Source organism: Phoxinus phoxinus, assembly GCF_949152265.1.
Source record: "Phoxinus phoxinus genome assembly, chromosome: 9".
Classification (NCBI taxonomy): domain Eukaryota; kingdom Metazoa; phylum Chordata; class Actinopteri; order Cypriniformes; family Leuciscidae; genus Phoxinus; species Phoxinus phoxinus.
In genome coordinates this window covers 2,848,749-2,872,538 of record NC_136884.1, presented here as the reverse complement: position 1 = coordinate 2,872,538, position 23,790 = coordinate 2,848,749, and the positions used below count along the sequence as shown (strand labels likewise).

Here is a 23,790-nt window from a genome sequence, read left to right as displayed (position 1 = left end):
TTTTGATAGTCCACTTTTGATGGTTAGTAGACAAGAAGTAACTTTGTAACAACATGTCAACTAACTCTGAGAGTATTAGTACTGTTAGGTGTTCGGGTTAATAATGCATTACCAGAAATTTACTCATATATTCTCTCTCTTAGAATGTGAAATGCAAATGTCACAAGAATTGCATGTTGTCAGGCACAACAAGAGCTTACTGATGTAATTCAAATCAGTCAGCTGCTTTATTCCAACCATTCCTCCTGGCCAGAGGCTTCTGTAAATATTTAGTTTTTACCAAGAGTTGCATGTCAACTAAGTTTATTGGTGCAATTAATTTTTTTTTAGTATTGCATACTGTAAGTTGTAACTTAGTGCCCATTTACGTCACAACTAGGAGAAGTTGTAACTTGTGCACAGCTGGTGCAACCAGCATTTTTTGCTATTTTGAATTGTTATGGCATACAGTATGAATCTGGACTGTTGGGCTTTTTTTTAAGGAGCAGTGAGTTAATGTTGATTGTTCAATACATGTTATTCCAATTTATAGTTTTTTTTTCACATTAAAATGCATCACATGTGCATTTAATGTAAAATAAATAAATAAATAAATAAAAAACAGGGAAAATGGGTGTCAGCAAGACCAACACACAAGCCACAAGAGTTATTTTCCTAGAACGAAGGGGAATTGTTTCTAAGTAAAATACGCACCCAATGCCTTCCTTACCACAACAACCTAATCCAATAAGAGACTTTGTGGTGGATGAGAGAGAAAGAGAGCGAGTGCTTAGTGCTGAATGGACAGTCCAGAGAGTGAATGGGGATATCATGCCCAGCGGCCCATTCTGACATTAACACAGGCCCTTATGTACCCGGAGAGCCCGACTAATGATAGCATCCCAGCACTGCCAAACAGAACCACTGGGGCTCTCAGAGGTGTGTGTGTGTGTGTGTGTGTGCGTGCGTGTGTGTGTGTGTGTGTGTGTGTGTCGCTTTAATGGCTCCAACCAGCGTCATACACTTACTGCACCCTCTCATCTGTGACACAGATGAGCACTTCCAGAGAAATCCATTTTCCAATGTATGTGTTTATACACAATTACTCTATTAGAGAGAAAGGGATAAAACAAACATTACAAGAAAGTACAAAGAAAGAAAGAAAGGACGCAACTATAAAACTATATTCAGAATGGAATATCACATATTGAATGTTTTTTTTCTGTTCATAATCAATTCATATTTAATATTAATTTATTAATTGCAGTGCAGTGCAATTAAAAAAGGATGTTTGTCTTTTTAACTATATTTTGTTTACTTGTGTGTGAAACGCCATATGTAATGTTGAACAACTTAATTCCTTGACTTTTTCACGACCTTTCCAGATGTGGTTCCTGGATAAGGATTCGTAACAGATCATCTTGATTCAGAGTGATTTTCTAACTACTTGGAAAGAGTCCTGAACTTCAGCTTCATGGCTTGTGACAATGTTTACTACATAAACGGCGCAAAATCAACATTTAGCCAATGATGTTGCACTGTAAAAAATATTGTTCTTACTCAGCATTTTGGCATGTTTTTAAGTACAAATATCTAAACATTCTCAAATTAAGATACATGTGCTTATGAACCAATGGCATAAGATATTAAGTCTTGCTTTCTGAAAGATTTATCAAAATTAAGTGAATCTATCTAACTTGTTTTCCCTTTGAATTGGGTTTATTTTTCTGACCTCATTGGCAGATATTTTGTTCTAGTTTTTAAGCATAAACTCAAACAGAAAACAATATTTAATATTGTATGTAATTTTGCATCTCAAATAATCTTGATTTAATATTTTTTGCAGTGTGAAGACAACAGCGTAACTAAAAACAGAAAAGTGCATGACTTTATGGACGTGTTTGCATGATTAACACAAGGAAATGAATATCAAAATAAAAATATATATGAAAAAAGAAAATAAATGTTGGTTGACATTACTTTCAGACCATAGTCACATGGAAATGAAAGGTCAAGTTGAGCACACTGATCTTTTATATTAAACAAATTTGAGTAAATAAAGCAGGTTATAGTCAGATAAAATGCTATGCATAATATATACACACTTTAAAGTGCAAAAAGAGCTACTCTGAACGTAGCCTATAACAGCCACATACAGCACACACACACACCAGAGACGAATCCATTAGCCCTTGTGATCAGGGACAGTGCTTGCACAGAGTCTCGTGACAGCCATTAGCGGCGGACACCTGGACACATCTGTTCATCAACAGCCCAAACCCTGAGAGAAGCTCTCCAGCTCAGCCCGCAAACCAGCGCCAACAGGCTCTGCTCTGTTTATTTGACAAAGCCGTCCGTCTGCCGCACGGCCTGCCTGGTTTGTTTGAAATGTCAGATGTGCTGCTTCACAGGTTGGGGTCGAGAGACAAACCTCCGAGGACGAGATGGAGAGGGACTGACTGTGAGGCCGGTATCATGTGAGGGTTTGAGGAATCATTCATGTTTGGGGCACAAGCACAAATACATGTCAAAGTTGAAGTTTTAGGGGTTTATTCAAATCACAAAGCAAAAGTTTAAGCACTATTAATAGTGATGCTTGACTTAGATAAAGGGTGTAGGAAGCTTTGGTTTAATTTAATAACCCTAACCAAACATATGAGTCTCTGAGTAACATGTCATTTATTTAAGCCACGAATTAAAGTACCCAAAAATCAAACATAGCTCATCCCTCACGCGTGTTATCACGTCTGTCAAAAACTGTCGGTAGGAATATTAGACCTAAAAACATCGATGTAACACACTCATGGGTATCAATCACTTCACTGAATACTTGCCGGCAAAGAAATGAATAATAATTACCTTACAGTCCGTCTGTTCAAATCCACATCATTTAAATATCACGACATTGATGTCTGTCAGAAAATAACGTGCACATGATGGCAGTGATTACGAGAGGCAAACTTCTCGCGGCTTCAACATGTCTGTCAGAGACGATAACATACATAATACATAACGCAAGTGAGGATAAATTTGTTCTTCACGCGCTGAAACTGAATCGAAATAATCAGGGAACTCGGCGAGATACGTCACACTGCATGCTAAAGAGAATAAACGCCAATCCTACAAATCTTGCCGGGTTCGTGAACACCATTCAACGTGTTGGTATTGACGGACATTAACTACACATTCTGATTCTGACATTCCTGATTTTAATATTTTATTTTAAATTAAATGTCTAATATTTTGGCAAAAGATGAACAGTTAAATGAGAAATTTGAAAAATTTTAAACGAGACGAGTCCCTGGTCGTCCAATATGACTCTGATATAATATATGTTATAAACTTGACAGATGATTTTAATAAAATGTCATTTGATCACTATCTTCCCATTTTTGAAATGCTCACAAAGGCTGGCATGCTTGACCAAAAACACATAAAACATTAATATTGTGAAAAAAGATCACAATTTAAAATAACTGTTTTCTATGTACCGTAAATATATATTTTAAATGTTTTTTCCAGGATTTTTTTGATGAATTAAAAAAAACAGCATTTATTTGAAATGGAATAGAAACTTTTATAACATTCTAAGGCCCGGTTTCACAGACAGGACTTAGACTAAGCTAGGATTAGGCTTTAGTTCAATTAGGACATTTAAGTAACTTATAATAGTGTCTATGAAAAAAAAAACATTAGTGTTGTGCATCTTGAGATAAAACATTTTAAGATTTGTCAATGCAAGTTTCTTTCAGTTGAAACCGCTCGAACATGCAATTTAGTCTTGCCTGGGAAACCGGGGATTAATGTCTTTACTGTCACCTTTGATCAAATAAATGCATGCTTGCTGAAAAAAATTAAAATAATAATAAATATACTGGCCCCAAACGGTAGTGTGTTTGTAGAAAATATTAAATAAAGCTTCATTTGTTTTCATTTGAACATGGGTCGCTGTGACTTTATTAAACAAACAATTAATGTAGCAATGCAGCATTTGATTGTAAATTTCTTTGGATTGAAATGGATCATATTTTAATTTGTACAATGAACTGATAACATTGAGCTCTGAAGATAAAATAAAAGATCTGAAATGTCATTAAAGATGATGAAAAACAATGGCCAGTGTTATATAAATGCACATGATTAAACAGGGATTGGGTCAGTGTAGGTCTATCTGGGTGGTTTAATGCAGGACAGACGAGGACATCTTTCTGTTGGTACGATTGACTTTAGCATTTAGTCAATCAGTCTCACAGAACTGACCCTTATCCAATAGGTCAACCTCCTTCACTGCAGAAGCGCCCCGTTATGTAACGGCGAGATGTAAGTGCAGGACGGCAGATGAGGTCCACCGTCGAGGTGCCAGATGTCATGTGAGTGCCAGCCGGGCATCGCCAAAGGGACTCAACTCATCTGGTCTGACTTTAATGTTATATAACGGAAACTGACGATGTTGTGTATGGAAGAATGAGGAGAATCATGCTGACTAGAGATCAAATCGAACAATATGATTAAAGGTTGAAGTATGAATTAATGCTGTTTGCTACACTACCGTTCAAAAGTTTGGGGTTGGTAAGATTTTTTTTTCATGGTTTTGAAAGAAGTCTAAAAAATATAGAAAAAACTTAGTATTACAATTTAAACCTGTTTTCTGATTGAATCTATTTTCAAATGTAATTTGTTCCTGTGATCAAAGCTGAATTTTCAGCATTTTTACTCCAGTCTTTAGTGTCACATGATCCTTTCTAACTCTTAAAACATAAAAAATAAATCACACTCTCTCCAGTCACTAAAGGTGGTTTATATGCTAAAACTAACATCTAAGTATTAAACTTGCACGGTAGTACCAAGACTATACCAAGCTGAGATCAAACACAAAACTAGTTCACACTTTTGGCTTTCAGGATCAGGATAACCACTCCGGATATGACATGAATCACTAAAATGAACATTCCCGTCTCTGTAGGCGTCACACACGCAAGGAAGCTCTTGCTGTTTGGGTCACTTTCATCAGGTCAATCGCCTGCAGCACACGTTTCACACTGCTTCAGATCACACACTGCTTTAGCAAAGCATCTCTCTCTCTCGCATATGCACGCACGCGCACACACACACACTTTTACATCTATCTTTATGAGTACATTCATTGACACAATGCAATCTCTAGCAGTTTACCCTAACCTTAACCATCACAACTAAGTGCCAAACCCGAACCCTTACCCTAACCCTGCCCTAAACCTCATTATAACCTTATCCCTAAAGCCAAGTCTTGACCCTCAAACAGGCCTTTAAAGCGGTCTCAGAAAGTGAGGACCGGCCAAAATGTCCTCACTTTACTCTCTTTGTCCTCACTCCAATCGTTTAAAACTCAAACTGGTCCTCACAAAGATAGTTGTACAAGTACAAGTACACACACACACACACACACAATCACAAACAAGCACACACACACACACACACACACACACACACACACACTTTTTCTGCTAACTGCACTGATATTAGTATACTTATTACATAAAGTATACTTGAAAATAAAGTATTCTTAATAAAATGAAGGTTCTTTGGGGAACCGAAAATGAAACCTTCTCTTTTGGATCCTGTAATCATCAATACATGAATCATCATTCAGAAGACATGCCTACATTTCCATAAGTGAACATGCTCACTGGTTCCACTGTGCATTCTGGAAATTTCTATGGAGCAATCATTTCTGAACAGGTTTTGTCAACGGTACAGGCCTAGAAATGTCCGATTCTCAATGCTTATTCTGCTAAAAGAAATGCATGAGTGTTTCTTTCAGGTCCTGTACAGATGGATCACATCTGTGAAGGAAGCATGGCCTCTTTCTCTCGTTGTCCTACACTCTCTCTTGCTTTTTCCTTTTCTCCCTCCCAGTGAGAAGAACAGGAAGAGATGTGGGATAAAAATCCCTATAATTTTTAATCGCTCCCAATGAAATTGTTAAAGCAGCACGACAGCAAACTGAGCAAACACATAAATGGCTTTATCCATGTGAGTCCACAAAACAATTCTGTGCATATCTGCACACGCACATACATAAACAAACGCTAAGTGTGCTTAACATTTTAAAGCATGGCACTTATTGAACATAAAAACAACGTTGTCTTTGTTTCTGCTATAATGTCTCCAGTGTTTAGTATATATATCTTTACTATCTGTTAAATGTCAAGTAGAAACAAGCCTTAGGAGAAACGTTAAACAAACAGAATCATTTGTACGATGGTCTTTCAATGTATTCCTAAACATCACTTAGTATAAGCAAAACTGGCTGGGCTAGCCACAAATAGCTAAAGCCAAATACATTAGTATGAAACAATACTTTTATTCAATACCAATACTGCTACAGAAGCGAAACCTTAAACTCTCTGTGACTCAAAACTGCTGGGCAGAAACTAACTGGGTTGTGCTAATGCTGGTAGCATTTTTCAGAAGCACACCAGTAGCTTAGCGGTTAACAAAACACTGTAGCTATTCCAGTAACAAACTACTGTTTCCAACAATTAGCGGTGTAGCACGACACTGTAGCACGTTAGCATTTAAGGTGTGTCCCAATTCATGTACTTATGCACTATTATATGCCATATTGTAGTATAAATAGCAAGTACTGTTCACAATGAAAATTACAAAAAGAATGATGGTGCCTAAAAACAAACAAAAAAGGAAGTGTAGAATGTTGGACACTTCATGAACTCAACTGTCAAAAGCTTTCCTTATATGGTGGAGGGGGAGGGGCTAACAGACCCTGGTGTTGAGGGGGAGGGGCTAACAGACCCTGGTGTTGAGGGGGAGGGGCTAACAGACCCTGGTGTTGAGGGGGAGGGGCTAACAGACCCTGATGTTGAGGGGGAGGGGCTAACAGACCCTGGTGTTGAGGGGGAGGGGCTAACAGACCCTGATGTTTTCTTGTACAAAAGAAAAATGTGGGGTGGAACAGGGGTCTTGTCATAGGAAGTAGCTAGGTAACGCTGCTATCTCCGACTGTACTTCGAATTCATGGATGATGCCGGACTTTTGTGCTGCGTATGGATGTTCACACGAAAGAAATCTGAACTAGGAAGAATGTTTTTTTTTGTTTTTTTTCTCCTCTGGACTCAATGATAAATTCATGTCTGAGCGTTGGAACGAACCAAAAAAAATAGAAAATCGCATTCACGACGATTTATGGTGATTTTATTTCCGTTAGACCTTTGCCTACGTTGACGCTGATGCATTAAAGAGGAGGGGCTCCCCTGTTCCATGATGGCGGCTCTATTGATGCATTCGTTCCAATGAACTGCCGTATAGCCAAGGCGACTTCTAGTGTATCTATGGGGTCATGGTTGTTGATTTTGAGATGTGGGCGTGGCACTCAAAAAGTGGAGGGGCGGAGTTTGAGCGCACTGAATGATGGGATAAATCGAAGTCGAAGTTAGTTGTTTTAACCGGAAGATCCAGTTAAGACATTTTGATTAAACATTACGAGGTCAAAAATTTTTTTACAAAATATGGCATTTTGTAATTACGGATGAATTGTTAATGATAAGATGCATTAAACATTTTTATTTATTTCATGCTGACTTTAGAGTACCTTCCTTCCCCACCCGATCAACAGATCTAAGCACAGTGTTTGTACTGGTCCATTGTCAGAGAGTCAGATCTAGCAGCGGTGGGCATAAGTGTGCACGCGTTCTCACGGTACCTGTCAACTCCTGACGTAAAGCAGGGGCCGATTTCTCACGCGAGCTCTGACGGTAAAACTTTGACTGTGTGGCTTCACGTTATTAGGCCAGTTACACGCTTAACCCGGCTAACAAGCGGCCGAAAAACACTTCCAGCTGCAGCGGTCACAATTGCGCATGCAATTATCTGATCGGCCAAACACACACACACACACACACACACACACACACACACACACACACACACACACACACACACACACACACACAGCTAAGGTGCAAGCTGCAGTAACATGTCAACTAAGCAAGTTTGCGTGTGTCTTGGCTGCAGTTAAAATCTTCCAGCTGCCGTTTCATTGTTTCCTCTGAGAAGCTGGTGGTAAACCGTAGCGCCGGCTGTTATCAAAGCCTCACAAAAAGCTTTTTGCGTCAGGAGTCCCCTCAGGATACGTGAGGGGTTTGCTGTGATAACAGGGAACTCTAGAATTGTGTTTCCCACCCTTACTGATAAAGTTATTAGTCACTATTAATGAGGTGGATTTAAGAAGCTTCCCAGAGACTCACAAATACGGACACGGTTATTTCATGTTTCATTATTGTCATACATTCATGCTACAGGATACCACTGAATGTTTTTAAGCTAATCTTTGCTAAAACAGCATGACTGATTTTTTTATAGAAAGACAACGAAAAATTGCAAAAAAATTATGATCATATTTGTGAAACACGAGCAGAATAAATTTATGTAAAATAGTCAGTAAAACCTCTATGAAAATAATTGAGTTAAATTAAGCGACACTTTCCATAAAAGGAAATTAGGGCTGTTAATAGATTCAAATTAAAGGAATTTAAAGGAATTAATTATAATAATTTATTTATTAACTCAATTCATTTGAAAAGCCTCATTCTCATAATATATTTCAAATAAATTAAAATTATTCAGTAAATAATTGAATAAATATTTTAAAATTATAAATACAATTTAAAAAACATTTAAAATAAATACACTCTAAAAAATGCTGGGTTGTTTCAACCCAATTTTGGGTAAAATATGGACAAACCCAAACGTTGGATTAAAAATGTAATGTAAAAATTTAACCCAACGGCTGGGTTTGTCCATATTTTACCCAAAATTGGGTTGAAACAACCCAGCATTTTTTAGAGTGTATAAAAGAATGAAAAATTGTTAAATAAATAAATTGCACAAAATTAAATGGACAGCATTAGCACAAATAAACCCAATTATCGATAATCAGGATGCATTTTTTTAAGCACTTTGTTTGTCTTTTTGAGCAAATGTTCTATAAACTCTCCAGGGCAAATATGCTTCCCTAATTCAAATATACTTAGAAAAAGAAAACCGTCCCTCAAAAGCGTAAACCGAGTGAGAGAGAGAGAGACGGTCTGACAAACAGACAGATGTACAGACGGTGTTTTTGTCACTGACTGGCTCGACTCAGAAACTTCACCATCTGCCATCCATATTTTCGAAACTAAAACATGCCACTGAGTGAGTTAACAAGACAGGCCTTGTCTGAGGCGGGCCGCTCGTATGGGAGAGAGAGGGGCGCTGGGTCTCCGCCAGCACAGGTTAAAATAACAAGAGCCCTCTCAGCAGCGGCCGTCCATCGGCTGGGGACATCAAATATGTGTGACAGAAAACACTAATGAGTGTGCACTCAGCCCAATTCAATTTATATGGCCAAATATTTATATATTTTATATGTATTAATATAAATGTTATGTACATGTATTTGTTTAAAGTCAGCATGAAACAGAAGTTGAGATGGTATTTTCTTCCTTGTTGTGACATATATCCGAGTGAAACGGCTTCTGACTGGAACGAGAACAGATGTTGGGCTGATTGCTGAAGCAAACAAATCATTGAATCATCATTTTGAATCAATTCACTGATAGACTACACTCTAAAAAATGCTGGGTTGTTTCAACCCAATTTTGGGTCAAATGTGGACAAACCCAGCCGTTGGGTTAAATTTTTAAATTACATTTTTAACCCAACGTTTGGGGTTTGTCTATATTTGACCCAAAATTGGGTTGAAACAACCCAGCATTTCTTAGAGTGGTATTAATAAAAATATTAAGGCCATATTCAGTTTATACTACCAAATTTTGTGGTATTTTCTTTTAAATGTTTAAAATCCCCTTCAAAAAAATCTGAGGAACCCTTGTTGTTAAATAGATGTAAAATCTTTAAATACACTCTAAAAAATGCTGGGTTGTTTCATCCCAAATTTTGGGTAAAATATGGACAAACCCAGTCGTTGGGTTACATTTTTAATTAAAAAATGTTAACCCGACGGTTGGGTTCGTCCATATTTGACCCAAATTTGGGTTAAAACAACCCAGCATTTTTTTAGAGTGTAGTTAACTGGGTCAGCTAATTAGGATCTAATTAGCATAAAAAAAAATTGTAGTTCAAATCACTGAATCAAAATTCTGAATTGATTCACTGATACTTTGATTCTCAGTTTGATTTAAATGTAATGCCATTTTTGCCATGTTTAGACGTCACAACGTCGCTTTGATTTATAATCACCAGCAAAATAAGGGGAAATATATTCACAGCACAGTCCTAGTCTGCAAAGAAGTGAAGTGCAACCGTCGCTTACTGAGGCGACCTCACTTCTGGGCATCTCGTATATGAGCGACTTGGTCTCCAAATCTTCAATTTCCAGAAGCCTTTGAACAGCCTTTATTCTCAAGACACGCTTTTACGGCAGCTGGAGGTTTCTGCAGTTCATTTTTAGATTGGCATATGTAGAACAGCTAATGTCATTTTGTTTTCTTTGCTCCGTCAGTTAGCGCACCTGGTTCAGATAGTCCTCTGTAAGCAAACCTGCTTGTCCAGTTCCTTCTAGGTTGTTTGGAAAGAGTCAAACTGCTAGCATTTTTAAAATGGATGAGGTTTTTGGCAGCCGCCCGCTCAGGCAAGACAGCTGAGGCTACACATTCCTGGCCTGGCACGGTCCGACTGGACGCGAGGCCTCTTACAAGCAAAATACAGCGAGTCGACGTCAAAGATCCCTCTGTCTGCCGCAGCGACGCAGACCGGACCAATTACAGTGAGAGCGAGCGAAGAACCGTACACTGCAGGAAGGAAAACAACCCTCAGCGTGTCGAGTGCTCTGGTGTAGATTAAAAATCTCTCAGCTTCTGCAGGTAAGGGCAGAACCGCGAGGAATGAAGCACGGTCCACTTCAGACAGGAAACCATTACCTCCAGGGCACATCGGCTGCTTTCTCAGATCTCATTGAGCTGAGGTTTATTATCAATCCTGGCAGACAGAAAAGTCCCACCTACTAACCTCATATCTCCACCAGGCTGGGAAAAGGACCTCTTAACGAAAGGAAGAAGAAAAAAAGGAGAGAAAAAAAGGCCCATGGCACAGAAACATACTCCAGGTCTCTATGGATCTCCATTTGCGTCATCCCTCAAATAGCTCCTCGCACACCCTTTTCTTCTCCTCCAGAAATCTAATACATTATCCTCTCCTCCATCACAAAAGAAACAGAAACATCTTAATTTCTCAGGCCACTAAAAATGCCACTGTTTTTCTAGTTGTGGGGAGGAACAGCAAGAGGGGAGGACCTTTCATTTAATCATCTGGAGAAGAGATGTGACAAAAGCGTCAAACTCTTTCTCTTTTTAAGTCATTTTGATTGACCTTTTGTACTTTCTTAAATTCATTCACTGCATATTTTTGCACATTTCCGGGGTTCTCAGAAGTGGAAGTCGTAACAGTTGGATACAAAATTATGGAATCAAGAGAATTATTATGTTGGTCAGAAGAGAAAAATATAGATTTTTTTTTTGCCTTAGCCGTTGAATATGAAACACTAACACAGCAGCATTAACCAGTTTTCTGTCATTTAATGCCAAGAAAACATGTTAACACTTTACTTAAACTGCCCCTTATCTTACAGGTTCCTAATTTTGTTTAAGAGTCTCATCCAATAGGTTTATGTGCATCCAAAAAAACACTTTAATGATCTCGTAATATACATTGTAGCATCACCACTTTTCTCACAGCGTCTGAAACGCTTCAAATCAAACATTCAGTCTCTCTAAACCCCGCCTTTTTGAGAGCTTTCTCTGTTCTTATTGGTCAGAAGGCCCGATCTGTTGTGGTTGGTCTACTCTGCTCTGATTGGTCAGAAGACCCTGTTGTGATTGGTCAACTCTGCTCTGATTGGTCAGAAGACCCTGTTGTGATTGGTCTACTCTGCTCTGATTGGTCAGATGGCCCAGTCTGTTGTGATTGGTCTACTCTGCTCTGATTGGTCAGATGGCCCAGTCTGTTGTGATTGGTCTACTCTGCTCTGATTGGTCAGATGTCCCAGTCTCTTGTGATTGGTTTACCGCTGAGTGTGTGTGATGGAAATGAAACACCTTTATTACTTTATCTGAATTTCAGCTCTAGATCTTCCTCAGCACTTGATACACAGTGATACGAACAGCAACAATGGTGTCGGTTTTCCCGTATCAATCCCAGAGCGAGTCCTCATCCTTTAGAAAAGATGCAAAGAGAATTTGTATTTTGCAGCGCAGAAAACAGAATCTTCTCAGCATGAACATCACAAACCAAACTCAGGCCTCAGCTACAAATACAGTGTTTGAGAGTCAAAGTAGACGTTGCTCGTGGGCAGCCAATGAAGACCACTCTGCAGATTTGTTACATTGTTAGGCATGTAACAGGAAGTACGACTGGAATTACCAGCCCGATCTCATCCCAAGGTGTCATATACTGACGCTTTTGACAAATCGTCTACATCCAACGCACATGGCACCCTTTAGGTTCAATATGAGACGCAGATAGATATGGGCCAGAAGGCGCCTCCTAGCGGTCTAACCCTAACCCTACCCCAGACCTAAACCCAACCATAACCGAACAAAGCTCTGTGCGTCTCATATTGACGCTAAAGGGTGCCATGTGCGTTGGATGTAGACGATTTGTCAAAAGCGTCAGTATATGACGCCCAAGGATGAGAATGCGTTGGAATTACTGACGACTCGTTTCAGCCGTTCAGAATCGGTTCTTTCTTTTGCAGATAATAACTTTCATCTGCACTTTGATCTTTAAAACTATGCAAACCTTTTACATTCACAAACAGCTTTATTACACACTATATAGAAGGAAATATCTGAAAAAGCATAAAAGAGGCATAATGCATTTATGTTTAATACACAATGTATGTTATAATGCATTGCATCTTTTCATAAATAATTTTAACAATACTTAACTGCAAAGTTAAAATGCATTATGATATTTGCAGATTGCTGGTTACATCTGAAATTGTCATTGTGTTTTAATGCATTATACTTTCAAAAAGTATGTTCAATGAAATTATAACTGTGAATACAATTATTCATGATAATTTACAATGCCTTATAAGATGCATTACAAGGCATAATTAATGCATTAAAATACTTTTATAGTGCATACATAAAGGCTTTCAGTAAAGTATTTAATTTTTTTTATTATTATAATAAATAGGCAGATGTGTGATGTTAATAACTGAGGAAATGTGTCGTCATATTCTGTGAAAAGGGTATTTTGCAACCCATTTTACTTTAGTAAAATGGTATTTTGGATTGATCTCTTCCCTATACAATTTTTTTCCCTCACTGAATATTCTACTCCAAAATACCATTTTACTGAAGTAAAAAAATGGGTTGCAAATGATTATTTCTTCACCCGACATGCCTAAAGATGACGGCACTCAAACAAACAGAGCAATGTTTTTGAAGCGCTGCAGAGCCAGTGTTTACATTCATTCAGACGTCAACTACACATGGAACCTAATTCACACTTTAAGACAAAAACCTGTTGGCCTTTCATATTCAAGTCTGCCATAAATCAGCCCAGATTGTAGTCAACATGCTATGTAATCCCTGTCTTGACAGATTTCAAAACGTTGAAATTGAAAAAAAATATAATAATTTTTTTTTTAAGAAAAATTCTAAAAAAAAACAAAAAAATCAAAATCTTTAGATTCACACAGCTTGTTTTAGTACACGTTGAACCTTGATTATACTTCTCTGTGCACATTAAACTGGGACAGGAGAAAGTACTTTAACATTAAAAAGGACACACTTCCCCTTTAAGAGAAGATTTAAATACTCTCTGCTTTGCCCAGAGGCTCCGGCTCACGGCGAACAGCTTTTCCAGGCAGCCCTGGGCTAATCGCAACTCAGTGACCCGCTAAAGGCTTCTAAAGACTCCATGCGGTGAGGTGTTTGAGTTCAAACGACAACTCTTGTCATTAAACGGGGGTTTTCCACGAACACGTCCTCTGGAGACCTGCGCTTAAACGCAGGCGAATGCAGCGAGGTACGGCTCAGTTTACCACCCAGAAACACTCAAGATGAGACACATTATCTTTTAAATGGGGTACGCTCATCTAGGGGCACTAGTTAACTACAAGTAATAGTTTCAACTGTAAGGTCCGAAACGGCATCTTTCTATGTATCATTGAACACATGAGGTTAGTCAAGTCTATAGAAAGGCCACAACACGTGAGTGAAGGAAGACTAATTCAGAGATTCAGTTCATTTGAAGAACGTTACGTAACTCACGTCACACAGCGATGTTCATAACGGGAATGATTTTAAGTCACTGAAAGCGCCCAGGGCATGTGCTCTGCTGAGTGGGATAATGGTCACAGCGACTCTGAGATCACTTCCTGTTTACCTCGCTGGGCAGCATGGGTGATACGAGCCGATAACCAACCTCCCCAAATTAAACATTTACTGGACGCTCGGTACGAATGAGAGATTGCATTTGGTTCTCAATAGTTTTTTTGGCTGTTCTGTAGCTCAAATAGTAGGAATGCTTGCAACGCCAAGCTCATGGGTTCGATTTCCAGGGAATTAACTATAAAAGCTAAATGAATAAATGTGCTTTTTATACAAATTTGGCAGTTAGTAGAGTATCTAAAGTGGACTTCTAACTATAAGTACCTTTGCAACTACATGTCAACTAGCAGTCATTAGAGTATTAGTAGACATGTCTGCTTAATATCTGAGAACACTTTATTTTGATGCTCTTCCACAGACGTTTTATTGACTATAACTATAAGTACAGTAACTTTGCAAGTAAATGTCAAATTATACTAACCCGAACAGTGTAGTAATATCTAATGAGAGTTAATGGACATGTAGGAGGTCTAAAGACTATCGAAGTCAAGTGTAACATTTTCTCTTTAATCGAAAGTGACTTATGTTGCATTTGATAAATTCATGCATTCTCTTGGGAATCAAACTCATGACCTTGGTGCTTTGCGAAACACAAACACTTATTAAATGTGAGCTGCTCTGAACTGTCATCGTGTAGCTCGGTTATGACTCAGGAGGAGAAGACGCATGTTTGTCCCTTTGGATTTACCAAGAAAACTTCACAAACTGGCATTTGTCTGCAGATGCATTACAAGATTGGGATTTATACAGACACTAGCAGTTGTGTTACACTAGAATATACACACAGGAGCGTGCAATATGCAAATTATACATCATCAATACATGATCACGTGCACACCCTGTACCAGAAGCGTTTTCAGACCAACAAAACACGCGGAGCAGACTTTGATCCACACTTAAAGCTCAGAAGAGCGACGTCTTCATGTGTGCACTCGAGCTGTTGTGTGTGGCCTATTGAGACACACAGGTTATTGTCGGAGCAGACGTGAACGGTGCAGGGGTCACACACTGGTATGTTTACACAGCCAGACCACACAGATAAAACAACTACACATAAACCTTTATACCAACTAATATCACTGCAGACATCACACATGTGCACCAGGTGTGTGTGTGTGTGTGTGTTATACAGAACATGGAAAACACACTCAGGGGTCAGTGTTCTTTTCCATTTCACACACAAAGCAAATATGCCAGAAGTAATGCAACGACAATGTATTGATTCATCACAATTGTTCTTCCTTTTAAGGTTCCCATTGCAAATGCATGAATAATGCGGCCACTAGAGGGTGCAAACTCAATCCTCACAGACCGAGAGCAGCAAAAAGACCAACTTCTCTGTGACGTCCCAGCAAAGCTAAACCGCTTAGAGACCTTCAAATTAAATTCATTAAAAAATCAATTCATCTCCATTTACATTCACTTCAGGATTTAATGCCAACCTTTAAATGGCAGCTTATCTTACTGCATATTTCCACATGCATGAGCAGTAAACAGCACACAAAGACGGGCAAGTGTGAAAACAATATTTACACACTGCAGTAATTCTTCAACTTGATTTAACAGTTTAGTTTAACACCATGCGTAACAATAGCCAATTATTTAGACTTTGAGATATCTTTATCAATAATTAGAATTTTTCAGCTCAATATTTTGTGCACTTTGCCAATCATCAGTCTAAGCATTACTAGTGTACAGTAGACTTTGTGCTTACAATGTATAATACATTGGATTTTTTATTTATTTAATATAATTCTAATATATTACATGTATATGTAATCATTATACATAAAATAATTAAACAATATAAATAATTATATATTTTTTTTCTCAAAATACAAACATTTGATGATCAAAAATGTAAAGAAATAATGTGACTAATGTTGTGTTCTTTTAAAATACTACATTGCTGAAGATATTTACAACTGGCCATATACAATGACGTCCCCGTTGACAAGCCAAATCGCCAGTCTTCTGTACTTGTGTGTGTATATAGAAAAAATACCACAAATATGCACAAATGCATAAACATTCACATCAAATAACCTTCTGCATGCTTTTGCAATTTGGTTGTGCAGAGCACAAAACCTCAACTGTTGTCCACATGCACGCCACTTCTGTAATATTTTTGTTTAGATCAAACATGCTCAAATATAACAGCTGAAGAATCAAAAACACACCTAATAGTGTACAAGAGGTCAAAGTTCACTCCTTTAGCTATGAGCTTTTCCTGCAGGTTCTGCTGAAATTATGCCAAAGTGCTCCAAAGTGTCAGGACAAACAAAGAGTGGAAAAACACAACCGACAGAAATATTCCTCCCCCCAAAAAACTCATCTTTATATTTTATGATCATAATGTGATGATAAGAGGCAACAGCAACAACAGTAAGTGCGTGCAGTTTATTAGCATTACTATTATTTATCCAAATAAACACTAAGGTAAAGTGTGACCTAATAATTTTTTTTATAATTTTCATGATGAATAGCAACAATAAGATATTCGTGTTGTTAAAACGACCTCTTAATTTCCTATTTCAGAAGTAAGTAATCACATACAGCCTAAAAATACATCATCCCGGTTATTATTGGTGCTATTGTTGTTGCTGTGATTAATAACAACAATATGAGCTCTCAATTCATGAGCAATACAGTAAGCAAGCTGCGCAAGTACTTCTAAAGAAATGACTGTACTAATTCCGAATCGTATGTATTTGTGATCAAAAGCAGCAGCAATAAGTGTACCTGGTCTCTCTGCAGACAGGGCAGAGACGTCCTCCTGTGAGATTTGCTCCTGGACTGGCCGTGATGTGCCATGTCTGACGAGACTACGGAGCTGGACCTCCTGCGCCTCTTAAATACCGGAATATCTCCCCTCGATCCCTCCCGGTGTGATGCGCCCTGCTCCGGCAGCAGTCTGTCCGCATACCTCGCCAGCAGGACCCCCAGCACCCCTAACAGGTACGCCAGGTAGGGTCTCCAACTGGCGCGCACTTTCTGCAGCGACAGCAGCGACACGGTCCTGATGATGCTGATGAAGAGGAGCACGGAGATGCCCTGACCCAGCCGCACCACCATGAGCGCCCCGCTGGCCAGGCAGGCGAGCAGCACCAGCGCGGTGGCCGTGAACGAGTAGAGCTGATGCGCATCCAGCAGAGACTGCGCCGCCGCTTCGCCCAGATGGCACACGGTGAGCAGGAACACGGCCGTACGGATGAGCACCCCGCAGCGGAGCAGATACACACCCACCCAGAAGAAGGCACACACGAGCGTGAAGACGGGCGAGAGCAACTGCCACACGAGCTCCACGAGCGTCACCAAGTGCAGCGCCGGAGATCCCGAGTGCGCGTGTGCGCGCTCCGCGTCCCAGTCCGCGGACTGATGAGCGAGCAGCGCAAGGAGCACGGACAGCGAGGCTACACACACGGCCGAGGAGAGGCTCCTACGGCTCCGCAAGCACGAGTGCCAGCAGTCCTGCTCCACGGGAGTGACACAAGTGCGCACATAGCCGTTGCGCACGGATTCCAGTGCCATCGGTCACGGGAGAGCACGCGTACGCGCTCGCGCACACACGCATTAATGCGCAGAGCCGCTGTTCCTTTTCACGTGAGTGAGTGAGTGAGTGTGTGAGTGACTTTCCAACGGCGGACTGCCACGAGTTCGCATTCAACGCATCCTCGCGTGAAAACACAAGTCAAAAGTAATGTCGGGGTGCGCGGAGGAGGAAAGCGAGCCCCTTTTCTTTGCAATGCGTAAAATCCCCCATCGTCTTAAGATCCAGTCGAGCAGAACGAGGAATAACTCCTGGTGTTTCTAGGCCACCACCATCATCATCATCATCATCATCACCAGTGATCTCCCTCCCTCGCGCTTCCTTTCTTTGTTTTTCTCTCGTGCCCTCGTATCTCGCTGGATTATTCCACCTCTTGGATCATTTTCACGCGTGGAAACTCTCGCGGCAGAAAGATTTCCTTGACTTTTGGATAATATTGGCCAGTGTCCCGTCGCCCGCGAGGCGGTCCTTAACACAGCGCGCGAGCTGCGCTCCGTATCAACAGCCAAACGATTATCCTGATCAGACCCAATCTAAAGCATCAGTCAGCTGATTTATTGATTCCAGCTGCTCGCACCCATGTGCACTTTTACAACTCACCTACATCACACTTCAAAAAATATATATTCTACATTTATTTTATTAAACAGACCTATAAAAACTTAATCAACTTTATTTTATTTTTATTTGCTCCATAAAAAGTGAAATTGCGCATGACTTTAAAATACAGTTAGGGGCTGTTTTGGACTTTAAACAGTTAATTTACCACGCAAAGCACATTTTTAGATCACGTGTGATTTCTTTTCTTGCTTTCTGACTGATTTTCCTCTTAAAGTAAAATTTTATAGTTCATTAACGTTAACTAGTAACCACAATTCCCTGCGATATCAAACAAATCACTCTGGCTTTCAGGCTTTTCTTGACATTTAGTTTTATTGAGTGACTTTCCTATAACTTTAATATTTTAGCAGATTTAATTAAGATTTGTGTGTTTCTAGAAAAACAAAAAGCTTCATTTATTACCCCCAGATATGAAAAATGATTTAGATTTTGGGGTTTATCTGATTTTACATCACCATTTGTCTTTCTTTCTTTGGTATTGGTTCTTTCAGACTTATTTTTCTTTTACAGTAAAATTTGCATATTCATCATGATCATGATTCCTTGCGATATCAAACTAAATTCATAAAAGTCACTTTAGTTTTCCTGCTTTCTTTATGTATTTTTCCACACAAAACTTCATTTATTAGTCCTAAATATGAAAATATTTCATATTTTTGGATGTTTATCAGAATCCGTCTCACTTTCTTGTTTTTGATTCTGATTTTCTGTTACCAGTTCATTAACAGTTTTCCCAGTCAATGGCCGATCGAGATCAAACACAAATCACATGACGATCATTTGGTTTTCTTGGCAATTAGTTCTTGCCGACTGATTTTCCTGTAATATTGGAGTTAACATTCACTGGTAGGCTACACATGATTTCCTATCGTTGCATGAGGGAGATCAAACAAAACTCATATGAACGTTGACAGCCCCAATCTGGTTACCATTCACACAGGCAGCCGGGAGAGTGGGCAGAATTCCCAGGACAGGAGGAAGAAAAGCGGTTTCTATGGAGCATCTCTGTTGGCTGGGCAGAAGCTGGCAGGCTGATGGATGTCCACATCCCATCGTGACGGTCTCAGTTTCCCGACCTCCCCCTGCTGAGGAGCGGCTGCAGGGAATGTGGGAGTGCTTGTTTGGAAAGCTGCAGAGGCAACAGTCTCTTCCGGTCTCGGTTCCTGGGTCAGTCGAGGGCCAACTAATATTAAGTCCTTGCGTCATGTCCTCCGAACAGCAAAATAAAGATAAGGATAAAAATTGCAGGGAAAGATCCTAAGCGGGAACGTTTCTGAGGATAAGGGAGCAAGACGTGCATCAGGGAGAGAACGAGCGAATACGCCCCTGTCAAAACAAATGCATAAATCCTGTATTATGATGTTAGGTCATCATAGGTTAATGCAATAAGAGGGAGACATGGCGAAGGAAAAGCTCATGGAAGTTTAAAAAGGAGCTTAACTGGTTTTAAAATGCAGAAAGCCGAGAAGGACACACAGCTTCATCTGTAAACCACTAAATATTCTTAGTTTGTGTGAAAATGTGAAAATAAAGACTTTGCCAAAGTCCACTTTAAATGCTGATGCTATTCCCAGGTTTGCCACTAAAGGGCACTACATTTTCTATGTTATAATGTAAAATGATCACATATTGAACATTTTCCTCCCTCTAATGAATCCAGATTGATCTCTCAAATGCATTAATGTGCAAATCCTAAGGTTGTTTTGAGCTTTCTCAGTGTACGACGATCTTGAACATTCAGTTCCACCGGAGACTCACTCAAGCCAAAGTTATACATGAGAAAAGAATAATTGTATGCAGTCGCCGACCAGACATCGAGGTGTTTACACTTAAATCTATTTGCAAGTCCCGAAAGATTTTAAAACTGTTTCCACCGCCTGTCTGAAACATCTCGCCCGCCTTGTGATAAATAATCCGACACTCTGGGTTCAGCGCTGGCCATAGAAAAAGCTGAAATATAACCTTGCCTTCCGTGAAACTGTGGGGGAACCGAACGTGTGAGTCCAAAACGCATTACAGGAGGAGCGATTGAGGATTAAGTCTGGGAGAAGATTCAATTTTCCCTCCTAGTACATCAGCTCTAGCATAAACCCCGGCTTGGCACAAGACGACGCGTATAAAAGCATCATTTCACCTCCAGCCCCGCTCGCTGTTCTCAGGCACACTCCCGTGAGCGGAGAACGTTCAGTATGCAGAGAGCCGTCCTCGGGGAACGCTGAGAAGCAATTGTGGGATACAGTCACCGCACGGGCCTGGGTTTTTAGCAGTCTGAACATTAACACAAGACATTTGAAACATTGTGTTGGTCAAGCATGCCGTTATTTGCTTGTTTAATGTTCGATTGAAACAGGAAGTACATCACACGCTCTGATGTCATGGAGCTTCCTTTAGCGAGAAGATCCGCTAAAAGCAATTCATAACGTCACAAGAGATCGATTTCAAAGTCAAGTGGCATTTATTTAATTACAAAACTACTTGTAACTAAACTAAAGCAGCTCCATAGTGTCATTATTATGAGTTCAATGTTGATTCAGTTCAGTTCAATAACTGTCAGTGTTAAAAACTTCATCAGTTATGAAACAAAGAAGGCAATCGTGCCATTATTCATCTCAATAACAGTGTGGACGTCACAAAGGCCCTGTTAACACCTGGTCTTAAGATGTAAAGATTCAGTTTGACAAAAAAACGTGTCAATATGAGACGGAGACGGACAAGAGAGAGTGACGTTCAAACAAACCCCTTGATTCAGGAGGTTATTGACATTAAATCTTATATCCACGAGCACAACTGTATTGTCTGTGTCTGAGAAATGAATCATTACTTTGTACTTTTGACAAAGTCTATACATTTCTGGTAGTATTTACCGTACAACCATTCCCGAACTGACATTGCTTTGCAAACTGAGCGTGATTGGTTAATGTCATGAAATCTAAATGCAAACATACTCCATCTTCTGTCTTCAATATTTCAGGAACCTCATTAGCATCAGATTTTACAGCTAAACTGAATGTTTAGTTTAATTGTTGCGTAGAGACCAGAGTTTGACATGTTTTGGTGCAAATGATCCTATATGACCCGAAAGCTACGCTCAGAGACTCTCTGCTGGGCCAAGAATTTGCATTTCTTGGAAGAACAGCCTGTTCTAGAACGGTGCAAAAGCAAAAAGCCTCCTGTAAATACAAGTGCATGCTTTTTAATTCACCCAATTACAGTGATTCACCATCACAACAATGTTTAACAGAGGGTCAATACATAGCGCATTTTCTACGGTGCCCTCATAACTGACCTCTGGGAGAAAGCACTGGAGCGGTTATGAAGCACAGGGTCACGTGACCTTTAACCCCGGCATCCGACGACTCACAACAGCTGCTCGAAACACGGCAAAGACTGACCGTGTGAAGTGTGCACTGACCCACACGAGTGTAACTGAGGACAAACACGAGCATCAAGCTCTTTATCATCGAGCTTCAATTATTTATGAGGTTCGAAGAGAATCTGTGCAACTGGCAAACACTCAGGCTCAATATATACACTCGGCTCAAGTGCTGGATGAATACGTGCTCAATTTGGGCGTTGAAGCAGGTGAGCGGTTGATTTCAGAGTGTATGCTAATAGCCCGCGTGGTTGGTGGTTGGGCTTTGATGTTGAGGACGAGGCTCGCGACAGGAATGTGTGTCTGCGCTGTTTTTGGAAGCAGGAGAGCAAAACCGCTTCAATTAAAACGGGCCGTTCCTTAATCAGTCCAGCAACTCATAAACACACTCCCCCTCGACACACACACACACACACACACACACACACACACACACACACACTGAATCGCTTTAGCATCATGAGCTCTACATATGTGCTTTAAACAGCACAGGCCTGTGTCTCTGACATCTATCTATCTATCTATCTATCTATCTATCTATCTATCTATCTATCTATCTATCTATCTATCTATCTATCTATCTATCTATCTATCTATCTATCTATCTATCTATCTATCTATCTATCTCTCTCTCTCTCTCTCTCTCTCTCCATCCATGAAATGAAACGTGTGACAAGCATTACTTTTCAAGTAAAGTTAAACATAAAAGTTAATATTAAAGTTAGTAATTTTCTAATTTAGCAGACTTTATTTATTTATTTATCTTACATCTATTTTAAATACATCTATTTATTTTATATAATCATCATTGCCTGGTGGAAAATAAAATATAGACTTAAATTGAAGGCACCTAGTAACCACCTAAAGAACCCTAGCAACCAGCACAAAATGTGTGGATATAGTATAAATCTAACATTCTGTATCTCTCCAGCCCAGTTTAATAAAAGGATGTTAAAAACACTCTGGCTACACACTAACTAGCTCTGCTGTCACATCATCCTCACCCTATAACGTCTTAAAACACTTCCCCTGGTTCAGTCTCCGCAGAATGCTTGTTAACTTTCCCCAATAATGCCAAATGAAACGATTTGTCATGTGTTTGACACAGGGGGCTTGCTTGCGACGTAATTTGGTGTGTGTTTGTTCAAGGGCTGCCAGGAAAAACAGTGGAAGTCCACCTCAGCAGAGGGAATGGGGACCGGAGCACAAAAGTCTGCTTTCACACAGCCGAGCCCTGGGGGAAGTGAGGGGCCCGGGGCCCGAGATGACTGTGGACTTTCAGGTTTTCCCCCCGCCTGGCAGACATGTTTTCATAAACACCAGGAATGCGTCAAAAAGGCACAGTGCAAGCACCTTCCTCTTTTTTATGAGCGTCAATCCCTCATCCGCCAATCAGAGGCGGCGCACAGTGAGGCCACGCCTCCTCCTGAGTGTGGGATGGAAACACGATCTGCAGCGTTAGCTACTGTATCCATCACTGCAGCATGAGGGAATTGTGGGAAAGATCGGCATTGGCCAAAAATGTAATAGAGGACGTGAAATCATGAGATGGATTCCAAGCATTGTTCATCTTTCCATCGGTCTCTCTCTCATTTATGCCTCGGCTGAATAAATGCACGGCCCCAAACTCAACCCATGACGCATAGGGAGATTTATAAGATCGGAGCGTCAGCCTCCGCGTTTGTCTCTGGAATGACGCTGTATGTCGCCAACTCCTAAAACTGAGTCAACATTTTGTCGCTCGAGCTGAGAGAGTGAACCACATGAAACCTGTCAAGAACACTTCCAATTCACATCTCACCTGAAAATATCAATAGACATTTTTTTAAGAAAAGGAAGCTTCTTTTAGGAACCATTACGATTTTTTGTCA

General features: G+C 40.0%; 1 protein-coding gene across 2 annotated transcripts in view; it reads right to left on the bottom strand.

The window, feature by feature from the left end:
- The window catches only part of pde3a (phosphodiesterase 3A, cGMP-inhibited), an 84,465-nt gene extending 64,967 nt beyond the window's left edge, over window positions 1-19,498 (bottom strand). For both annotated transcript variants that reach the window (XM_079623668.1, XM_079623669.1), the window contains exon 1: window positions 17,118-19,498. In XM_079623668.1, coding sequence (XP_079479794.1) covers window positions 17,118-17,906 — 789 coding nt within the window. In that variant the 5' untranslated portion in view covers window positions 17,907-19,498. The remainder of the gene's footprint in view (window positions 1-17,117) is intronic.
- Window positions 19,499-23,790: the final 4,292 nt, after the last annotated feature.